This window comes from Siphateles boraxobius, unplaced genomic scaffold, assembly GCF_051911475.1.
Source record: "Siphateles boraxobius isolate OS27281-9 unplaced genomic scaffold, OSU_SipBor_1 5, whole genome shotgun sequence".
NCBI classification, from domain to species: domain Eukaryota; kingdom Metazoa; phylum Chordata; class Actinopteri; order Cypriniformes; family Leuciscidae; genus Siphateles; species Siphateles boraxobius.
The window spans coordinates 16873493-16890957 of NW_027509141.1; the positions used below are offsets into that span (position 1 = coordinate 16873493).

General features: G+C 40.1%; 1 protein-coding gene across 1 annotated transcript; it reads right to left on the minus strand.

Annotated features, from left to right (window-relative positions):
- Positions 1-423: 423 nt before the first annotated feature.
- Positions 424-16754, minus strand: gpr179 (G protein-coupled receptor 179). The gene is made up of 12 exons (XM_077202948.1): positions 16630-16754; positions 15335-16544; positions 14738-14846; positions 12784-12880; positions 11333-11544; positions 11067-11135; positions 10466-10575; positions 9694-9932; positions 8511-8649; positions 8333-8435; positions 7638-7787; positions 424-4073 (listed from the first exon to the last, which is right to left on the minus strand). Exons 2-12 carry the CDS (start codon positions 16213-16215, stop codon positions 672-674), a joined length of 5511 nt encoding a protein of 1836 aa, XP_077059063.1. The 5' UTR covers positions 16216-16544; positions 16630-16754; the 3' UTR covers positions 424-671.
- Between the last annotated feature and the right edge of the window lie 711 nt (positions 16755-17465).

A 17465-nucleotide genomic window follows, 5' to 3' on the forward strand; every position in this document is an offset into this window, starting at 1 on the left:
AATAGCCGATACAGTAAAGTGTAACCTTTTTTAATTAATAATTTTTGAATGGGACTTCTTATCAGAAAATACCATGGTAAGATTATGTAAATTGTTAACCAGTCTTGTTGAAATGCCTTATTTGAGAATTTGAAGTAAAACTTCTAGCATGTTTGTCTAAACCATTTGAGTAGTGCAGAGACTAAAGATCTGTTTAAAATATGCAGTAAAGAACAGTAGCAACATGGATGTATATATAATCCAGAACAGCTTGTCTCTTAATTTACTTCCTTGATAATATTAGTGCAATGTTTGTTGACTGAAAATGTGTAAAATTAAACTTTCTAGATGTTCCACCTACGGTATGTTGGTGATACAGGTTTTACTGACAGTATAATCTACATAGCCATACGAACACAAATACACACAAAACAATACCAAATCAAACGGGGTTTGCTTTAATGTAAGGCTAAAGGGAAATGTGCACAGGAGAGCAGTCTGTCTTGATATCAGTCAGTCTTCAATTTATTAAGCTGAGGAGGGAGAAGGTTGCCGTTCTTAAATGACGGTCAGTGAAATGTGCTGTTGGCAGTGGAGGGACATTCTGCATAAAGCTGAAATATGTGAACAAGGGTCCATTTTGTAATAAGTCTTTCAAGATATATAAAGCACAATGATACTGCCCTTGCGGGTCACAAGTCTGAAGGAAAGATGAAGGCCTCTGCAGCAGTTTCTGCATCATCGTCATCTTCCTCTGGTATCGTCTCCTCCCAAGTGAAGACATCTGAATTATCATGCATTTGTATAGATTCTTGTCTGCCCCCTTCCATTTCCCAAGGGCACATTGCGTCACGCCGAGCCAGAGGGGGGTTAACTCTCATCTCCTCTACGGCCTGTGTGCCTGTGTCTGAAGGGTGTATGTCGTGGGCAGTGTGACTTTTGCTGCCCTCTGTTGTTGCTGCTGTTCTTACGTCATTTTCCAAGGGACTGATAGATTCTTGAGCACTGTCTTGCTGTTTTGATAGGGCAGCATGTGTGCAGTCTTGTGGCACAGATTGTTTGGGGGATGCTTTTGCCTCCCATGGACAGACACTTGAATAGACACTGTCTTGCTTTTGCAAGGTTTTCACTGGCTCACCTGTCTCCCATGGACAAACATCTGCAACAACACTATCTTGTTTCTGCAAGGCTTTCACAGGCTCTCCTGTCTCCCATGGACAAACATCTGAAAGAACACTATCTTGTTTCTGCAAGGCTTTCACAGGCTCTCCTGTCTCCCATGGACAGACATCTGCAAGAACACTATCTTGTTTCTGCAAGGCTTTCACAGGCTCTCCTGTCTCCCATGGACAAACATCTGCATGGACACTTTTTTGTTTCTGTAATGCCTTTGTGGGCTCTTCTGTCTCCCAAGGACAAACATCTGCATGGACACTTTCTTGTTTCTGTAAGGCCTTTGTGGGCTCTTCTGTCTCCCAAGGACAAACATCTGCATGGACACTTTCTTGTTTCTGCAAAGTATTGACTGGTTCTCCTGTCTCCCATGGACAGACATCTGTACGCACACTATCTTGTTTCTGCAAGATCTTTGTTGGCTCTCCTGATTCCCATGGACAGACATCTATACGAACACTGTCTTGTTTCTGCAAGATCTTTGTTGGCTTTTCTACCTCCCATGGACAGACATCTGTGCGAACACTATCTTGTTTCTGTAAAATCTTTGTTGGTTCTTCTACCTCCCATGGACAGACATCTGTACGCACACTATCTTGTTTCTGCAAGATCTTTGTTGACTCTCCTGATTCCCATGGACAGACATCTGTACGAACACTGTCTTGTTTCTGCAAGATCTTTGTTGGCTCTTCTGCCTGCCATCGACAAACATCTGCATGAACACTTTTCTGCTTCTGCAAGGTCTTGACAGTTTCACTTGTCTCCCATGGACAGACATCTCCACAAACACTTTCTTCTTTCTGTATGGACTTCACAGACTCGTTTGTTTCCCATGGGCACACAATTGCACCAACAGTGTCTTGCTCTTGGTCTACTTGCATTGACTCCTTGTTCGTAGCACCTACCCTCTCTTCTAACTTCTCAGAATCCTCTCCTTCCCATGGACAGACAGTTGCTTTCTTAGTCATTGTCTCTTTTAAAGAGGATCTTGTAGTGTGTTTTGTTTTTGGCTCTGTCTCCCAATGACTTATGTCAGTTACAGGTGGTGGTGGTTCAGGAAAATCACTTTCTTCTTGTTTCAGTGTTTCGCTTGTTTCAATGGAACATGCAGCTCTCTGAGCTGGTTCTTGGTGTACTGTGTAAATAACCCTTTCACCAGGTTTTATTGTGTCACTAGGAGTTTTGATGGATACCTGTCTAATCTGAGAGCTATTTGTGTCAATTACATAAGAAGGGCATGCTTCAGGCTTTACATTTACCTGCTTCTGGGTGTCCCTAGACATGGGGACGTCAACAGTGGCATTACATATATTGTCTTCGGTGATCCTTGATGGGTCACTGTCGGTTTCCCAAGGACAGACATCAGCACATATGCTCTTGGTTTGCAATTGCTCTACTTCCACAACCTCCCAAGGACAGACATCAGAAATGCTGGTTTGATGAAAAGGTTTTGGGACATCCCATGGACACACTTCAGTATTAGGAACAGACAATAAAGAATTTAGTTGGGAGTCAGGGGATTTGAAGCCAACATCACTTACTGCCATAGAGAGTACTTGCCTGTCACTGTATTGTCTTTGTAATACACTGTCGTTCACATTTTGCTTCTTGACTTCCAAGATAACCTCCTCTGACTCCCATGGACAGATGTGAACTGGAGCAGTATGTTTGGGGCTCTTTTCAGGAGAATCTGTAGATGGCAGCCGTATTGCTATTTGCTTTACAAGGCAAGGTTTTGTGCCTACGGTAGTCATAGCCCGTCTGTGTGTCTGCGGGGTACGTTTGTCTGAAGCTGCACTGCCTGGGGATAATCTCATGGATGTGGACAGGGATTTTTGTAGTGTTCCCTCCTTAACATGACTTTCTTGTAGGCTTTTCTCTTTGCTCATACTTCTTCCAACTTCCCCAATGCTTTTTGCTGTAAGGAGATTTTGGGTAGCAGAGCGGAAAGAGAAAGCCCGAAAATCCTTCGACTTGTCGGAGACTGTAAGTGGCGACCCTGGAGCGCTACAGGAGACCGGAGGCTTGGGTTTTGTGTAATCAACATCTGACTGTATACCATTGCCAGTTTCTGTTGCAGGGGGAGTAGGAGGTGGTAAGTATTCCCAAGGACAAACATATATTAGCGTTGGTGACGAGGTAGCACCAGGTGATTTGGGTTCTTCTTGATTTGATAGAGAATATGTGACATGTTTCTGATTCTTGTTTGCAGGCTGCTCCTCTGGAACCTCCCATGGGCAGACCTCTGCCTTGTCAAATGACTCTGAGAGCAAGGCACTTGAAGTCTGCTTCTTTATGTCGACATCCACAGTTAGCTGGGGTTTTTCTGCTGGTGTAGCTTTGCCAGGAAACGACACATTTTCAATGCTTCTACAAGGAGTCACAGAGCGATGGTCATTTCGTTCTATAACGCTGAGTGACTTTTGAAACCTGGTAGGCTCGGGAAGTAGAAAGTTAGTGTCTAACGATAGATTGTGGGCACTTGCAGACTTACAGATCAGCAATGTTGCATTGATGGATCCTGCGTCAGAATGCTGTGAAGCCCTTCTGTCTGTTATGCTCTTTATGGAGCAGTTTAAAAGGGAGACCTCTCTTTCTGGGGTACAGTCATAGGCACTATGGGACTTTCGCAGTTTTGGGGAGGGCTGCATTAAAGTTTCATTCATCATGTTAATGCTTGTGGTTTGATGACATTTGTAATAAGATCCGGATCGGGTTATAGTTCCTATTGCAGCACTGACATCCTTGTCTTCACGGCTGCATTGCCTGCTTAAACTTTCTGGAATCTCAGTGATACGTTTTATAAGGGATCGTCCAATACTGAGGCGAGAGCTGCGCTTCTTTGGAAGGTGAGGATTGCTGTTTGCCATCCTCTTGGTCTTGTGGACTTCCAACTGAGAATACAGTTTCTTCAGCTCATCCTGATGCAGAGGAGAAAAAGGAAAGTCATTGAGGAAAGTCATTGGGAGCAATACAGTAGGATGGTTTTTGGGATGGGATGTACTGTACAAAACATGATGTTCAAAAGGCACCAAATTACAGGATAATATTTCAAAAAAGGGCAAGTTAAAGGCAAAGGAGGAGGAGAAGAAGGTTGCTAGCATAAGTAATAATACTGTATTTATTTGTAAGTTGATGTTTAATAATAACGATGCTCAGGGGATGTTGGCTTATGGGGACCCAGGTTTAAGTCCCATTCCCCCCTCTCTCACCCCTTGCTACTCTCTTCTTATTTAAAAATATCAGAAATACATATAACACAGAAAAATAGCTTTATCTTATTTATGAGTTTTTTGTTATGTTTATTTAAAGGGATAGTTCACCCAAAAATGAAAATTCTGTCAGTATTTACTCACCCTCATGTTGTTCCAACCCCGTAAGACTTTCGTTCATCTTCGGAACACAAATTAAGATATTTTTGATTAAATCTGAGACCTGGATCACTCCTCCATAGGCTTCTAAGGGATTGACACTTGCCAGCCCCTAAAAGTTATCAAAGACATCATTAAAATAGTCCAAGTGACTACAGTGGCTCAATCTTAAGTTTATCAAGCGACGAGAATATGTTTTGTGCGAAGAAAAAAAAAAATAACGACTTTATTTCAACTATTCTTTTCCTTCAATTTGTGCCTCGAGTCAGTTCATGTAGTGTAATAGCATAAGCTTCTGTTCTTGTACGTCACACGCATCACACACATGACCAGCATCAGCCAATAGTGAGCCTACAACAGAAGCGTACGCACTGATCTATATAGAAAGACTGGATAGCTCATGACGTCATAAACAGTGAAGCCACCGCGCCGCCATATTGGTATTCCCTAGTGAGCTCACGCGTTCTATTGAATCAATAGGAAATTTTATGATTTGACTGAAAAAACATTGCCTAACGAGAGACAGTTTTTAAATTTAAAGTATCCCTGTACATTCTCACAACGCAAACATCCTAAGCATTTAAATGGGTATTTGTTTAAAGTCGAATTTTTTCCAGCTTATTAAAAAACGGCAATTTCTTTGCAAAAGTAATAAAAAGCTGTATGAGAACACACTAGTCGGCCTTCACTGAAGAGCTATCTTCACAGGTAAGAAAAACAGTTTGATACTATTAATTATATAGTGAATGCTAGACTATATTTTTGTGAATATTGTTTAGTGGCCACAAATTAATAATACCTCAGCACGTTATACTAATTTGTTCCCTTGTTTTACTATATTGTGGCCACGTTGTCATTCGTTAAATCAAAACGAGGGAGGGAATTAGTTCAACGTGTCCACGATTTATTAAAACGAGGGAACAAAGTCGTCGTAACAACGAATTATTTAGATCAGTGGACAGGGCGCATAAGAACGAGCAGCGCGCGCACTCCCAAAGGCTTCAATGAGTTCGGAAGACCGATTGTGTTTTATAGATTAGTAGTTTGTTCACATAAAGTGTTTGCTTAGCAAGTACATGTTCAGGAAATGCATAATACAAATTGTATGGGTTAATGTAATGATAAACGGACTCTGCACAAAGCTCTTTTTAAGCTATTAAATGGTGTCGCTATTGGACACTAATTGTGATTATTGCTGCTCTGATGTTTCTTATAGGCTACTGTTGACTGTTTTATCGTTGCTTGTTAAAGAAGCAGCAGCATTACCGTCAACTTACTCTTGCCTCGGAGAAAACAACATGAGCATAGCGACAATGATGCATATAAATAACTACTTATAGGGCTTGAATTACAACCTGTGGCAGTTTTTCGACGTCCTTTTGTAAACGTCGTTTTACACTCATGCTGCTCAGCAGTTCATCTTAAAAGTGCCGTCGGGCCTACCAATCTCTGTATAACGGGCGTTGGATCCCTCTGCTGGTAGGGAATCGTAAGATGGCCGCTCGAACACTTCCGGTGGCTTCACTGCCTGATGGCAGTTTAGAACGTCATGAGCTATCCAGTCATTATATAGATCAGTGAGCGTACGCTGTTAAACTACGTGAAATGACTCGAGGCCCACAGAGAAGAAAATGAATAGTTGAAATAAAAGTCGTTATTTTAGTTTTTTTTGCGCACAAAACGTATTCTCGTCGCTTGATAAATTTAAGATTGAGCCACTGTAGTCACTTGGACTATTTTAACGATGTCTTTAATACATTTTCGGGGAACAAGTGTCAATCCCTTAGAAGCCTATGGAGGAGTGATCCAGCTCTCAGATTTAATCAAAAAATATCTTAATTTGTGTTCCGAAGATGAATGAAGGTCTTACGGGGTTGGAACAACATGAGGGTGAGTAAATACTGACAGAATTTTAATTTTTGGGTGAACTATCCGTTTAAGTTACGGGTATACTTCATTTTCCACATTCTGCTCCGTCTCATGCACTGTTGTGTTAGCACGGCTTTCAAAGTATACTCAACCTTGGATGGACGAGTTCGACACATGCGCAGTACAATTGCTTTTTTATACTCTACCAGACATCATAGGGCAGCACTGAGTCTTGTCATTTACAGGACATTCGCTCGGAAGGATAGAAGGAAAGTAGTGGTTCCGCCGTTGTATGCAAAGTTTAGAACAAGAAACAAAACAAAAACTATGGAGAAGAATATTGTTGTGTATTTATTCTTTCTGTGCATTTCTTTTACACCTTTCACACTGAGCATTAATTCCAGAAAATTGCCATATAATTGCTAGAGTGCCTTCTGCATGACCGCAAACACATTCTGGGATTGATCCCGGGATGGGGACCTAATAACATTGCCGGAATCAGTCCCGGAACGTGCCCTGTGTGAACAAAAGGTAGGACCAATGCCTTAAGGGGTGTGTCGTAGTGATGATGCTGAAGCTGAGATGGTTTGCCAGCACAAACGTGGTTTCTCAAAAGAGAAATCGCAGATCATAAGAAAACTTAGACACTGCGGAGACATTCCACGTCACATCCTGATGTCACGTGTTTTTATGGGATGTGTGTGAATGCACCCACAGATTCTAGAAAATCACTGACAGTGTGAAATTATGAACCAAAATCAAATGACGCATTATCAGTATATTTTCCGGAATCTCTGTGTGAAAGGTTTTTTTTTTTTTTTTTACTACTGCACAGGACATCACAACTGTGCATATTGCTACCTAGTGGACTCTTCTGTCTCAACATTCACCTTGCACATGCTCTGTTGTACACAACACAAAAAACTGGGTTGCATGCGGACAGTGCAGCGGACCTGATGACGAAAATTATGCCGCACAGACAGTGCACAGACCGTCGCACAATGCAGATGGACGAAGTATACACTCAGTTTTGTTGTAACGTTTATGAAAATTTATTATATAAGAGTTTAGACTTTGTTAATATTAGTTTGTTTACTAATTTATTATACTGAAAAGGTCAAATGTACGCTTTTAATGTAATTCCTAGTAGACATTGTCATAAAGTGTTAGTATGTGTACTTTTCTTAAAATGGAGGTGTGAGCATGTGTGTGTTATTAGGGCTGCGGCAGGGCAAAGTGTTTTACCCGAATGTCATCAGGGTCCAGGCTGTGGTCACTCCAACAGTTAGAGGTGAAACTACTGTTGAGGTAAGAACATGAGCGTCGCAATTCCACTTCATCCTCGTATACCTCTGCAGCTATTTCCTCTCGGCCTGACTGTGACATGTGAAGAAACTGCAACAAACATCACCGCTGATTTGTACATGGGATAAGCTACACAACAAATGTGAGAAATGTGACAGAATTTAATAAATAGAATCTAGTTTGCATGGTTATGCTATGTATTAATATGTATTTTTCTGGAAATGTACATACTTTTGAGTGTGTTATAAAAAGTGTATTTTTGTAGGACATACTACTTCATCATAAAAGGTTCTACTTAGTGTTGCCACAAACTCCTCTTCTGCTACGCAAACCATTTTAGGTGTATTTGCCAGCAAGCATGCATAGATCCACACTTCAAAAGTTCAGCAGAGAATTCATTATGCAAGCTCCATTGGCTTACTTTTTTTAATATAGTAAAATTATATTCTAATCAGGCATAATATTTAGGACATTACAGTATGTGAATTAGGATGCAAGAAGTGTTTTGTGTTATCTAGATAGCTAACTTTATGCCAGTTGTGATTTACCAACTGCAATTGGATGACATTTTAAAAATAATTAATGAATAGGTTTAAAAAATTGCATAAGTAAAAAAATTATACTTTAGACAGTACCTTAGGTACAAAAAGCAGGCCGAGTGTCACGGTAATTGTGACATGCGTGTGAGTGAAGAACAGCAAGAGCATCCAGTCAGGATGAATCGATGGCCTGGCAAATCTGAAAGTGACAAGAACAAAGACGTCAACAGAACAAACTCTTATGTGTTAAAGCAAAACAACTTTATTCCCCCACCTGAGAAGATGAAACACTGAGGAGAGGAGTATCTCATTGTGGATAGCGATGCTCATGTGACGTGGTTCGTGAAATGCTGAAGGTACCGTCTTCACTGCACTGCACAGGAAACTGCCCCAGCACAGAAACAACAGTTCCGCTGAGAGAGAAAAACAAATACATTTTTTATTTCAGAGGTATTGTTTTTCACATACACAAATGTACACAGCAGAAAAGACAACTTTGAATGTTCTTGTTATGAGGAAAAAGGGAGTAAGGCGAATATTAATTTTTCATTTGTATTTATTTTTATTATTTATTCTTAGGGTTACTCCATCTGGTATGAGCTAATGTTAACTTTTCAAGGTCAAAAGATTAGTTTTTTTTTTTTAAATGACGTTGGCAAAATTGTAAATATTTACATATGTTCTCTCTGTGATATAATTTCTTGTTTAATGGTTTTCTTGACATGTTACATTAGTTTTGATAAAGTAGCCTACATGCCAAGCAACGCATGTTTTTCCCTAAAAATGTTAACCTATAAATTACAATCTTCAGACAGTTCCACCAACTATAATTTTCAACCCTATTGAAATATCAAAATGACTTTAACTTAAAACGTTAATCATGGAAGATTTAATGGAAAAGTTGTATGAATTGCATTTTAATGTTTTAAATGTTTGAATAACTTAACAAGTACAGACTAAAAAGTGAGCATCAACACAAAATGGAAGACACCTATTTAAAATATCAACAGAAGAAGGGATATTAAAAGAAAATATACAGTGTTAAATTAAGTATTATAGGCTAGTGCAGCAGTATTTAAAAAATGCAAGGTTTAGTTTGTGTAAGCTGTCTGAATATGCCAGAATGGTTGTATAAATCTATTTTATCTCCTGGTGTCATTTCAGTTCAGTCCTTCATTTACTTAGATCTAATTTACGAAATTATAGCAGTAACATCATTATTTTTGTGGTATTTTATTAGTATGGCAGCTAGTGGTTAATGCTGAATCATATCCAATGACAATGGTACTGTGTTCAAATCATCAACTAAATGCTTCAAAGAACATTAAATTATCCAGGAGCATTCATCCTTTCATTTGTCTGATCTACTAATGTGCCCCAATTTCAATTAATCTCTCTGCCAGACACCCAAGAAAACCCATGGACTACTCCCACCAGTCAGAAATGACATCACTTACCCACAGCCATCATGTAGTCCCACCGGTCCAGGTCGCACACATTAAAGCCTTGTCCTTCTGAGGTGGAGGAAATGATCAGCAATGGAACATTTCGGTCTCGATTCTGCAGGACACCAACTGTCCATGCACACAGGAACCAGCTGACAGTAAGCACTATAACTCCCAGCATCCTCAGCACACCCGTGGTGGTGATGTATGGCACTCTCTGGGCTGTATGCGACAGGAAAACCCGCAGAACCCTGGAAATATGGCACATCACATTGGCTGATCATTTTTGGGAGTTTAATGGGTTCCATTATCAGGTTGTTGTTGTTGTTTTTTTTGTGTTTTTTTTACAGATCACAGACTTCTAGTGTAGTCTTAAAGGTGCACTCAGTTATGTTTCCCTAATTATATACAAAACAATAAAACTTTTGAAAAAATGTAGAGAAAATATATAAATTATGTGCACTCATTTGTAGTCTAATAAAAGCTGTTTAAATTTACCAGCAGCAGTTCAACTCATGGAGGCTAACATGTCGAAGCGACTTTGTTATTGGACATGTTTGTTAAGGGACTAAATTGATTCTAAATTCTACAATGGACAAATTCAATTAATTCATATCAATCAATATATACCATATCAATTCTACAATAAACCAGTACCACAAAAACACATGAAAAATTACTGAGTGCATCTTATTACACAACATTTCATCTGACAGATGTGCAGGTGAGACAGTTAGAATGGAGGGTTGAGTTTGATAAAGGACTGGACTGAAGTGCCACAGACCGGTACATCTTGAGTGTCACAGTTCCATAAACAATGGCAAAGCCAAGCAGACGGACCCAGCGGAGTAGAATGCACCGGAAAGTGCTGGGTTTGAAGTATAGAATGAAGACCTGAAATAAAGAATAAAACCAAGAATAAAAGGAACTGAAATTATTGGTGGAAGGTGCAAAACTGCTTATTTTACAATGCATAATGATGAAAAAAAAATGTATTCAGTAATTATATTTTCAAACTCATGTTGTTTCTAATCCCATATGACAAAATTCGTTAAGATGTCTCTTATGTTCACTAAGGCAGCATTTATTTTATCAAAAGTAAAACCGTAATATTGTGAAATATTATTACAATCTAAAATAACTGTTTTCTATTCGATTTTGTTTTAATATTTAATTTATTCCTGTAATGGCAAAGCTGATTTTTCAGCAGCTGAACGTTTTCAGTGTGACATGATCCTTCAGAAATCATTTTAATGTGCTCATTGTTCAGTAACCTTAAAGTGTGTGATTTCTTGATCATTTTCTGCCTCCTAAGTGCCACCCAGCTATTATGATTTCAACTGCAGTGCAGTAATCTGAAAAGAAGCTTTGAATCCCACACTCACTGGAAAGTAAAGCAACAGAGAGCCACACAGGATCATCTCCAGCAGCAAAAGCCCTGACGATCGGATCCGCTGAGAGACAGAAAGATGGTGAGAAGTGGAGAGGGGAAGCAGAGGTGAAATTACAGCTGTCAAGCGTGCATCAAGTTTGTGCACATGTGGGACCTCTTTGCTTGTGTTTGAAATGATGCATCATAACGCTTGGCATTTTAAGATATATCATGTTAAGATAGACCACATATCATATTAATCGCGTGCTGAAATCTTACCTTGGTTCTTCTGCACTGATATGCTACCAGCATGCTAATAAGCACAAGGACCATGAAGAGACCCTGCACAGTAAGGATGCCCGTTCTCAGGAGCCAGTCTTCCTGCACCCAACACGGGCCTCCGTCCTCACACTCAGCACAGCCGGGCCAGCAGGGCAGACACACAGGGACTTCTGGGTAACAAGCTTGGGTACTATTCACACGGTTGTTCCCTGTAACACCATATATCATCATTTTTCTTTTTTAAATAAACCCATTTTAAGTGTATTTCATTAATACTTTCACCTATATAATCATACAGCTTAATTATCAAAAATACAAATAACGTGAGTTCCATTAATTATGCATTTTGGTGTAAAATCATGTTTGAATGGGTGTGTTCAGGACCTAATATTAACACTTGTCAAGAGCCAAATGCAAGTAAAAACTGGTGTTGGCGAGTATATGAAACAGTGTCAGTCGCCAGTTGGCCGGTAACATTTTTATGAATTCTAACAATGCAAGACATGAGAGCATGAATGTGAACAAATTTGAGCCAGTGCAGCATTGTCACGAAAGTTTAAGCCTGGCCCATTTAAATATTCAAGCGCAAGAGGACACGAAAGGGAACTCAGTTTATTACTGTGTGGGAAATTTTCTGTGCACAAACATCAAAAACGCGCGCCCAGAAATCTGCATCTCAGACAGGTCACGATTACAGAATTGAGCGCTTCTCGTCGTCTTGCGCTTGAACGGACATATTCAAACCAAATTATGTCAAAATGCCAGTATTGTATCTTGGTAAACATAGTCAGTTATGTCTTAAATGAACTTAAGTACTGATGTTTATATCAGTATATTGGAGCCGTGCATTAGCTCTCAAAGTGACAGTAGAATAATATTCCTGCTGCTGGCTGTGTTTTTAACAGTGTCATTCGAGTGCTAGATCGCCTCTTATTTAACAAACGAACAAAATGAATATTCTGCTAGTCAACTGGAGATGTTTCATTAGATACATTTATGTTTCATTAGGTACATTTATCTACATTTAGGTGCAAGATGTTTCAAAAAGTGTTGGGGACAATATCGACTCTGGCAAAAAGTGGTGGGGACAAATTGCGCCTATGGTTTTTAATACTATTTAAACAACAAAAGGCAAAGAAAATCCCTCACTACTCTATACTGAATAACTTTTGTTACTTTAATAAGGATTCATCTGTGTTTCATGGCTGATCAAATTTTTTTATTTATGGCCAGTAAAAAGTTAGTTTTAGGCCCTATTGTTTCTGCCATATATACATAAAGAGAGGCAAAGCTCAATCGTTCCAAAGAAAACAGAAAAAATGATGTACAATTAATTGAGATACTTTTATATGGCATCATGTTAGCTATATATTATCAAATCAAATAAGTCTAAACCCACTGTATAGACCCACTTTGCAAACGATTATTGATTATATAAAGCCTCTTACTTTTGTTTTGTATGTCTGGAACTGGACTGTAGTAGCCCTTTTTACATCGACAGCAGTACTGACCCATCCGGAAGCCTTGTTGTGGGATGGGCTCACACTATGGGGAAGAGAAAGAACGAGAGGTGAAGTCAAAAGTCTGTAAGCAAATGACTTGCTCCTAGAAAGGGGAAATCAACACAGATGTTTCTGCCAGTATGATTGTGTTCTCTCTGCTTTCTGCCATGAATTGCATGTGTGGTCTCTCATCAGCAGTTTATCTGTGAGAGTCGGCTGACCCACACATCAGACTCTGAGTTAATCTAAGCTAAATCCTAAATGGAGGGGTAATACCTCTATTGGGAGAGCTTTATCTTTTTATTCAAGGAAATCCGTTCACATACATTCTATATTTTTTCATCATTTTATATTGTCCTCTTGAAGAGGAGCAATTGAGAATAAATAAAATAGTAATAATTACTTAGACGCTGTGTATCATTCAGTATCAATTCATAAAAATGATTTTGTTGATTCTTAAAGTGAAGTAATGTTTTATTTTTACAGATCTTTACTGTGTCAAGTAATTCTTCAGTAAAAACAGCATTTTACTGAGCAGTATGTAACCTTTAAAATATACATGACTATATCATAGATCATGTCAATCTAATGTTTCATGCAATTAATGCATTGTTATGACACAAAACTGTTCTATTAATACGTTGCTCCTTAGGTGGATCAACTCAATTCTCATTAAATTCGTTCAATGTGCCAAATCCTGCAGTTGCTTAACCTGGCAACACCTGTGAGCCTGTGCTCTGGTAGGAGAGAGAGAGAGAGAGTGTGTGTGTGTGTGTGTGTGTGTGTGTGTGTGTGTGTGTGTGTGTGCGTGCGTGCGTGCGTGCGTGCGTGCGTGCGTGCGTGTGTGTGTGTGTGGCGGGGGGTTGTGGTGTGTGAGCATCACTGGATTATCAGCCTAATCCTTCAGATCATCCTGCACCCATTGCTCACATCTTTAAATAGAAGGATAGAAGGTCTGGATGAAAGTGGGAGTATGATGATGGAAAACAGTGGGAGCAGGAAATGGGGAATGTAAACCCAAACCTGTTTGACATTCTTAAGAGAAATACAGACAAAACTATTTTGAAAAACCTGAAGCATTCATGTCCCACAAAGGAAAGAAAGTCATACAGATTTGCAACGACATAAAGAGTACGTTTTGAGAGAATTAAAATTATGATATAATTTACAGGAACAAATATTAATGGAGAGGATAGCTGATAACAAAATTCTAATGCTGTCATAATAGCTCAATTACAGTGGAGAATGAAACATGCTCACAAAGACACTTACAAAAATAAATCACTTCACCACAAATGTCCTCTTGACATTTAGTGACAGAGTGTTTTGAGTGGATCTCTGAATGTGTTCTGGCCCTGCTTGTCCCTGGTTAGTGAAATCCACCCATGCAGCCTATAATATATCATTCTGACCATCTGAAGAAGAGCTCTGAACCTACAATTTAGCAGCTTCTTGTATGACAATGAAAAGAGATTTACCTTGAAAGTCATTTTAAATACCCAAATGGTGTTAAAAACCTGCTTAAAGTTTTTATTTAAAAAAATGTGGTGATACTTTACAATAAGGTTCTATTCATTAACTTTATGCATTATCTGAGCTAACAATCTGTTTTAATCTATGTTAATTACTAAATATACTTATACATTTCTAATACTACAAAACAATGGGACCGCAGAAGTCGTACAGGTTTGGAATAACATAAGGTTAAGCAAAAAACAATTTTTTTATTTGGGGTGAACCATCCCTTTAACTAATGAATCAAACCTTTGCCAAACCAAAAACCAAAGTGTTGCCAAAATTCTGATGAAACTTTATGACATGCACACTGGCATCGAGACCAGTGAGGTGTCTGCAGTAGGTCCCATATGGAAAGTGTTGGTCAATGACGTTGTACTCTCACCTCCATGCTGGTACGATTACATTGATGTGTGTTTGCAAACCAGAAGTCTCCAGTGGCACACTGATCCACATTGAATCCCTGGACATTGACATCAATACGGATCACACCCCTGCCACCAGAACGCATAGAGAGACGACAAAGATACGGTAGTGACAACAAAGTAACAGTAATGACAGAAGACTTGAAATGAAATTAATGGGATAGTTAACCCAAAAATGGACATTCTGTCATCATTTGCTCACCCTCATGTCATCTCTTTTTTCTGTGAAATAAAAGAAATGTGGAAAAAAATAGTAACACAGAAATATTGTCCACACAATTGAAGTCAATGGGGTCCGATGGGGTCCTGTTTCAGGCCCTATTGAGTTTCATTGTATGGACAAAAAGAAACAGTAACATTCTTCAAAATATTTTATTTTGTATCCCACAGAAGAAAGTCAGTAATCAAGATAAATAATGAGTAAAATATGACAGAATATACATTTTTAAGGGGACTATTCCTTCAAGTGAATGGCCAGATGATTGAAAGACATAAAACTTTGAGCATACAAAAAACGAGAAACTATTTAAACAAGAGGTTGAAGAAAGTGCACTGACCTAAACTCTGGGCTGAGGTCTGGCTTCAATCCGTAAAATGGCATTGAGAGGCTGAGTAACCACCCTGGCAAAAAGCGGCCGTCAACACACTCAAGGAAAGGGACTTCGCCCCACTGAACCCCGCTGCTATTGATCACATAACTATCCCCACGTGCCCACTTGGGAGTATCTAGGGTGCTTAGGTCATTTAGAAGAACCCGTTTAGACAAGATATGGAGGGGTGGAGAGCTAGACTTGAATGAATCAAACCAGCTTTGGTCAGGGGTAGGAGGACGGAAGCTGCTCCAGACAGACGTCAGGTCCTGCAGGAGAATGTCCTGGGTTGTGCCTTTAGAGGCATGGAGCACCAATTGGGGCTGTTGGATTGTGGGGTCTGCGTCGAATGTTAGAAAAGCTCGTCTGACCAGGCCTGGACTGTCCCCTTCGAGCATGGCCCGGACCAGTGCGTGGTACCACTCGATATCCTCTCGTACACTTGTTTCTCTCAGCTCACTAGCTTGAAATATCAGGTTGAGAAAGTTGGCCGCATTGGTCAGAGACGCTATGGCTTGGTGCAAGAGAGGGAGAAGCTCTCTAGGCGGAGATCCCCGCTCAACAAGCAGCTGGAATGTCTGTGTGCAGGTGGAGGAGGACAAGGAGGACGAATCGCCAAAGTAGAGGTACTTCTCCACGGAAGACCGGTCCTCCTCCGTGTTCACTTTTACAGGAGCCGGACTGCTGGGTAGGGGGCTGGGTGACAAGGTGTTCTCTGCTAGGGTATTTGGGTCAGTGAGACAAGGTGTTGGGGTGAACTCCAAGCTGGACGTGTCCTCAACTTCAGACACAGTGCTGAGCTGAGCAGAAAGCAGGCAAGGCAGTAGAAGCAGAAGACACAGGCCCATCCTTGTAGAAACTGCTCCTCCAATGCTTTTTGTGAAGGAAAAGTTCAGCTTTTGTGTTTTCTCACATCCTGAAAGATGCTTTCAAAGTGCAGGCTTCCATTTCTTCTCTTTCCCTGGCTTTGCTTCTTCTCTCTTTTTCTTGTTAACCGATTGAACCACAGGTGTCAGTGGTGATAGTGTTGAGTGCAACCGCGCTTTGCAGCCAACTGTGTCAAATAATCACTACTCCTTTTCGAAGATGAAGATGAAGCTCAACAACATTTATATTCCATGCGTCCTACAATAAGTTGGTCAGGTCCTTTCTGGATGTGATGCTGGAGTTAACAGGCCTGCAAGAAACAGGAGTGAGTAACAAAGATCAACAAGAAACCGAGAACGTGTGGAATACCCCTGTTTCTCTCTCTCTCTGCTTACCTCTTCACTTACTTTGCAGTCCTCCTGTAAATCTCGCCCACTCTCCCATCTCTCTCGCTCCCTCTCCCAATCTCCCAGTTGTGGTGAGTGCTGAGAGAGGCACATCTGTTAATGTTGGATTTTTATGATGAGTGTATGTGCATGAGGATGGGCTGATGGATGAGAGGATGGGAGGGTAATCCTCTCGGTTGGGTATGCATCAGAATCTCACCGCTTTGTGGATTAACCCAAAACTCCCCGGCTGGGTCAGTCATGAGTGGTCTTTTATGGACTGTGTGACATTGTAAATATGTGCATGCAGCGGTTTACAAGTCTGCATCTGTTTGGCAGATGAAATGCACTGAAATGCTAATCTCTGATAAGCAAATTGCGTTTTGAACTGCAAATGTTTTGTGCATCAATCAGGGAAATTAAAAAAAAGAAAGAAAGCATGTTGCACATGTGTATACATGAATGAACGTCTGTCAAAGATGTGTATGTGAGTGAGATAGAGAGAGATGGTTCAGACAAATCCAGTCATAGGTAATGCAGGCAAATCCTTGTTTTGGTGCCATGGCAACAGGGTTCTGAGATTCAACACTCATTCCTGTGGGGCCCCACCCCCACTCAGGACTGCAGAGGCTGTGACTGTGTGTGTACCCCTAAACACATACATGCACACCCTTCTCAAAACCTGAACTGTGTAAATGTTTTTGTTTTTTTTAATGGATAGATGTGTGTTTGTGTGTGTTAAGCTATGTGTCACAGTACTGTGTGCATTTAATTTGAGAGGATGTTGTCAATGCATGCAATGTTTCTCAGATGATGTACTGTGAAAACACATTTCTTCTGGATAT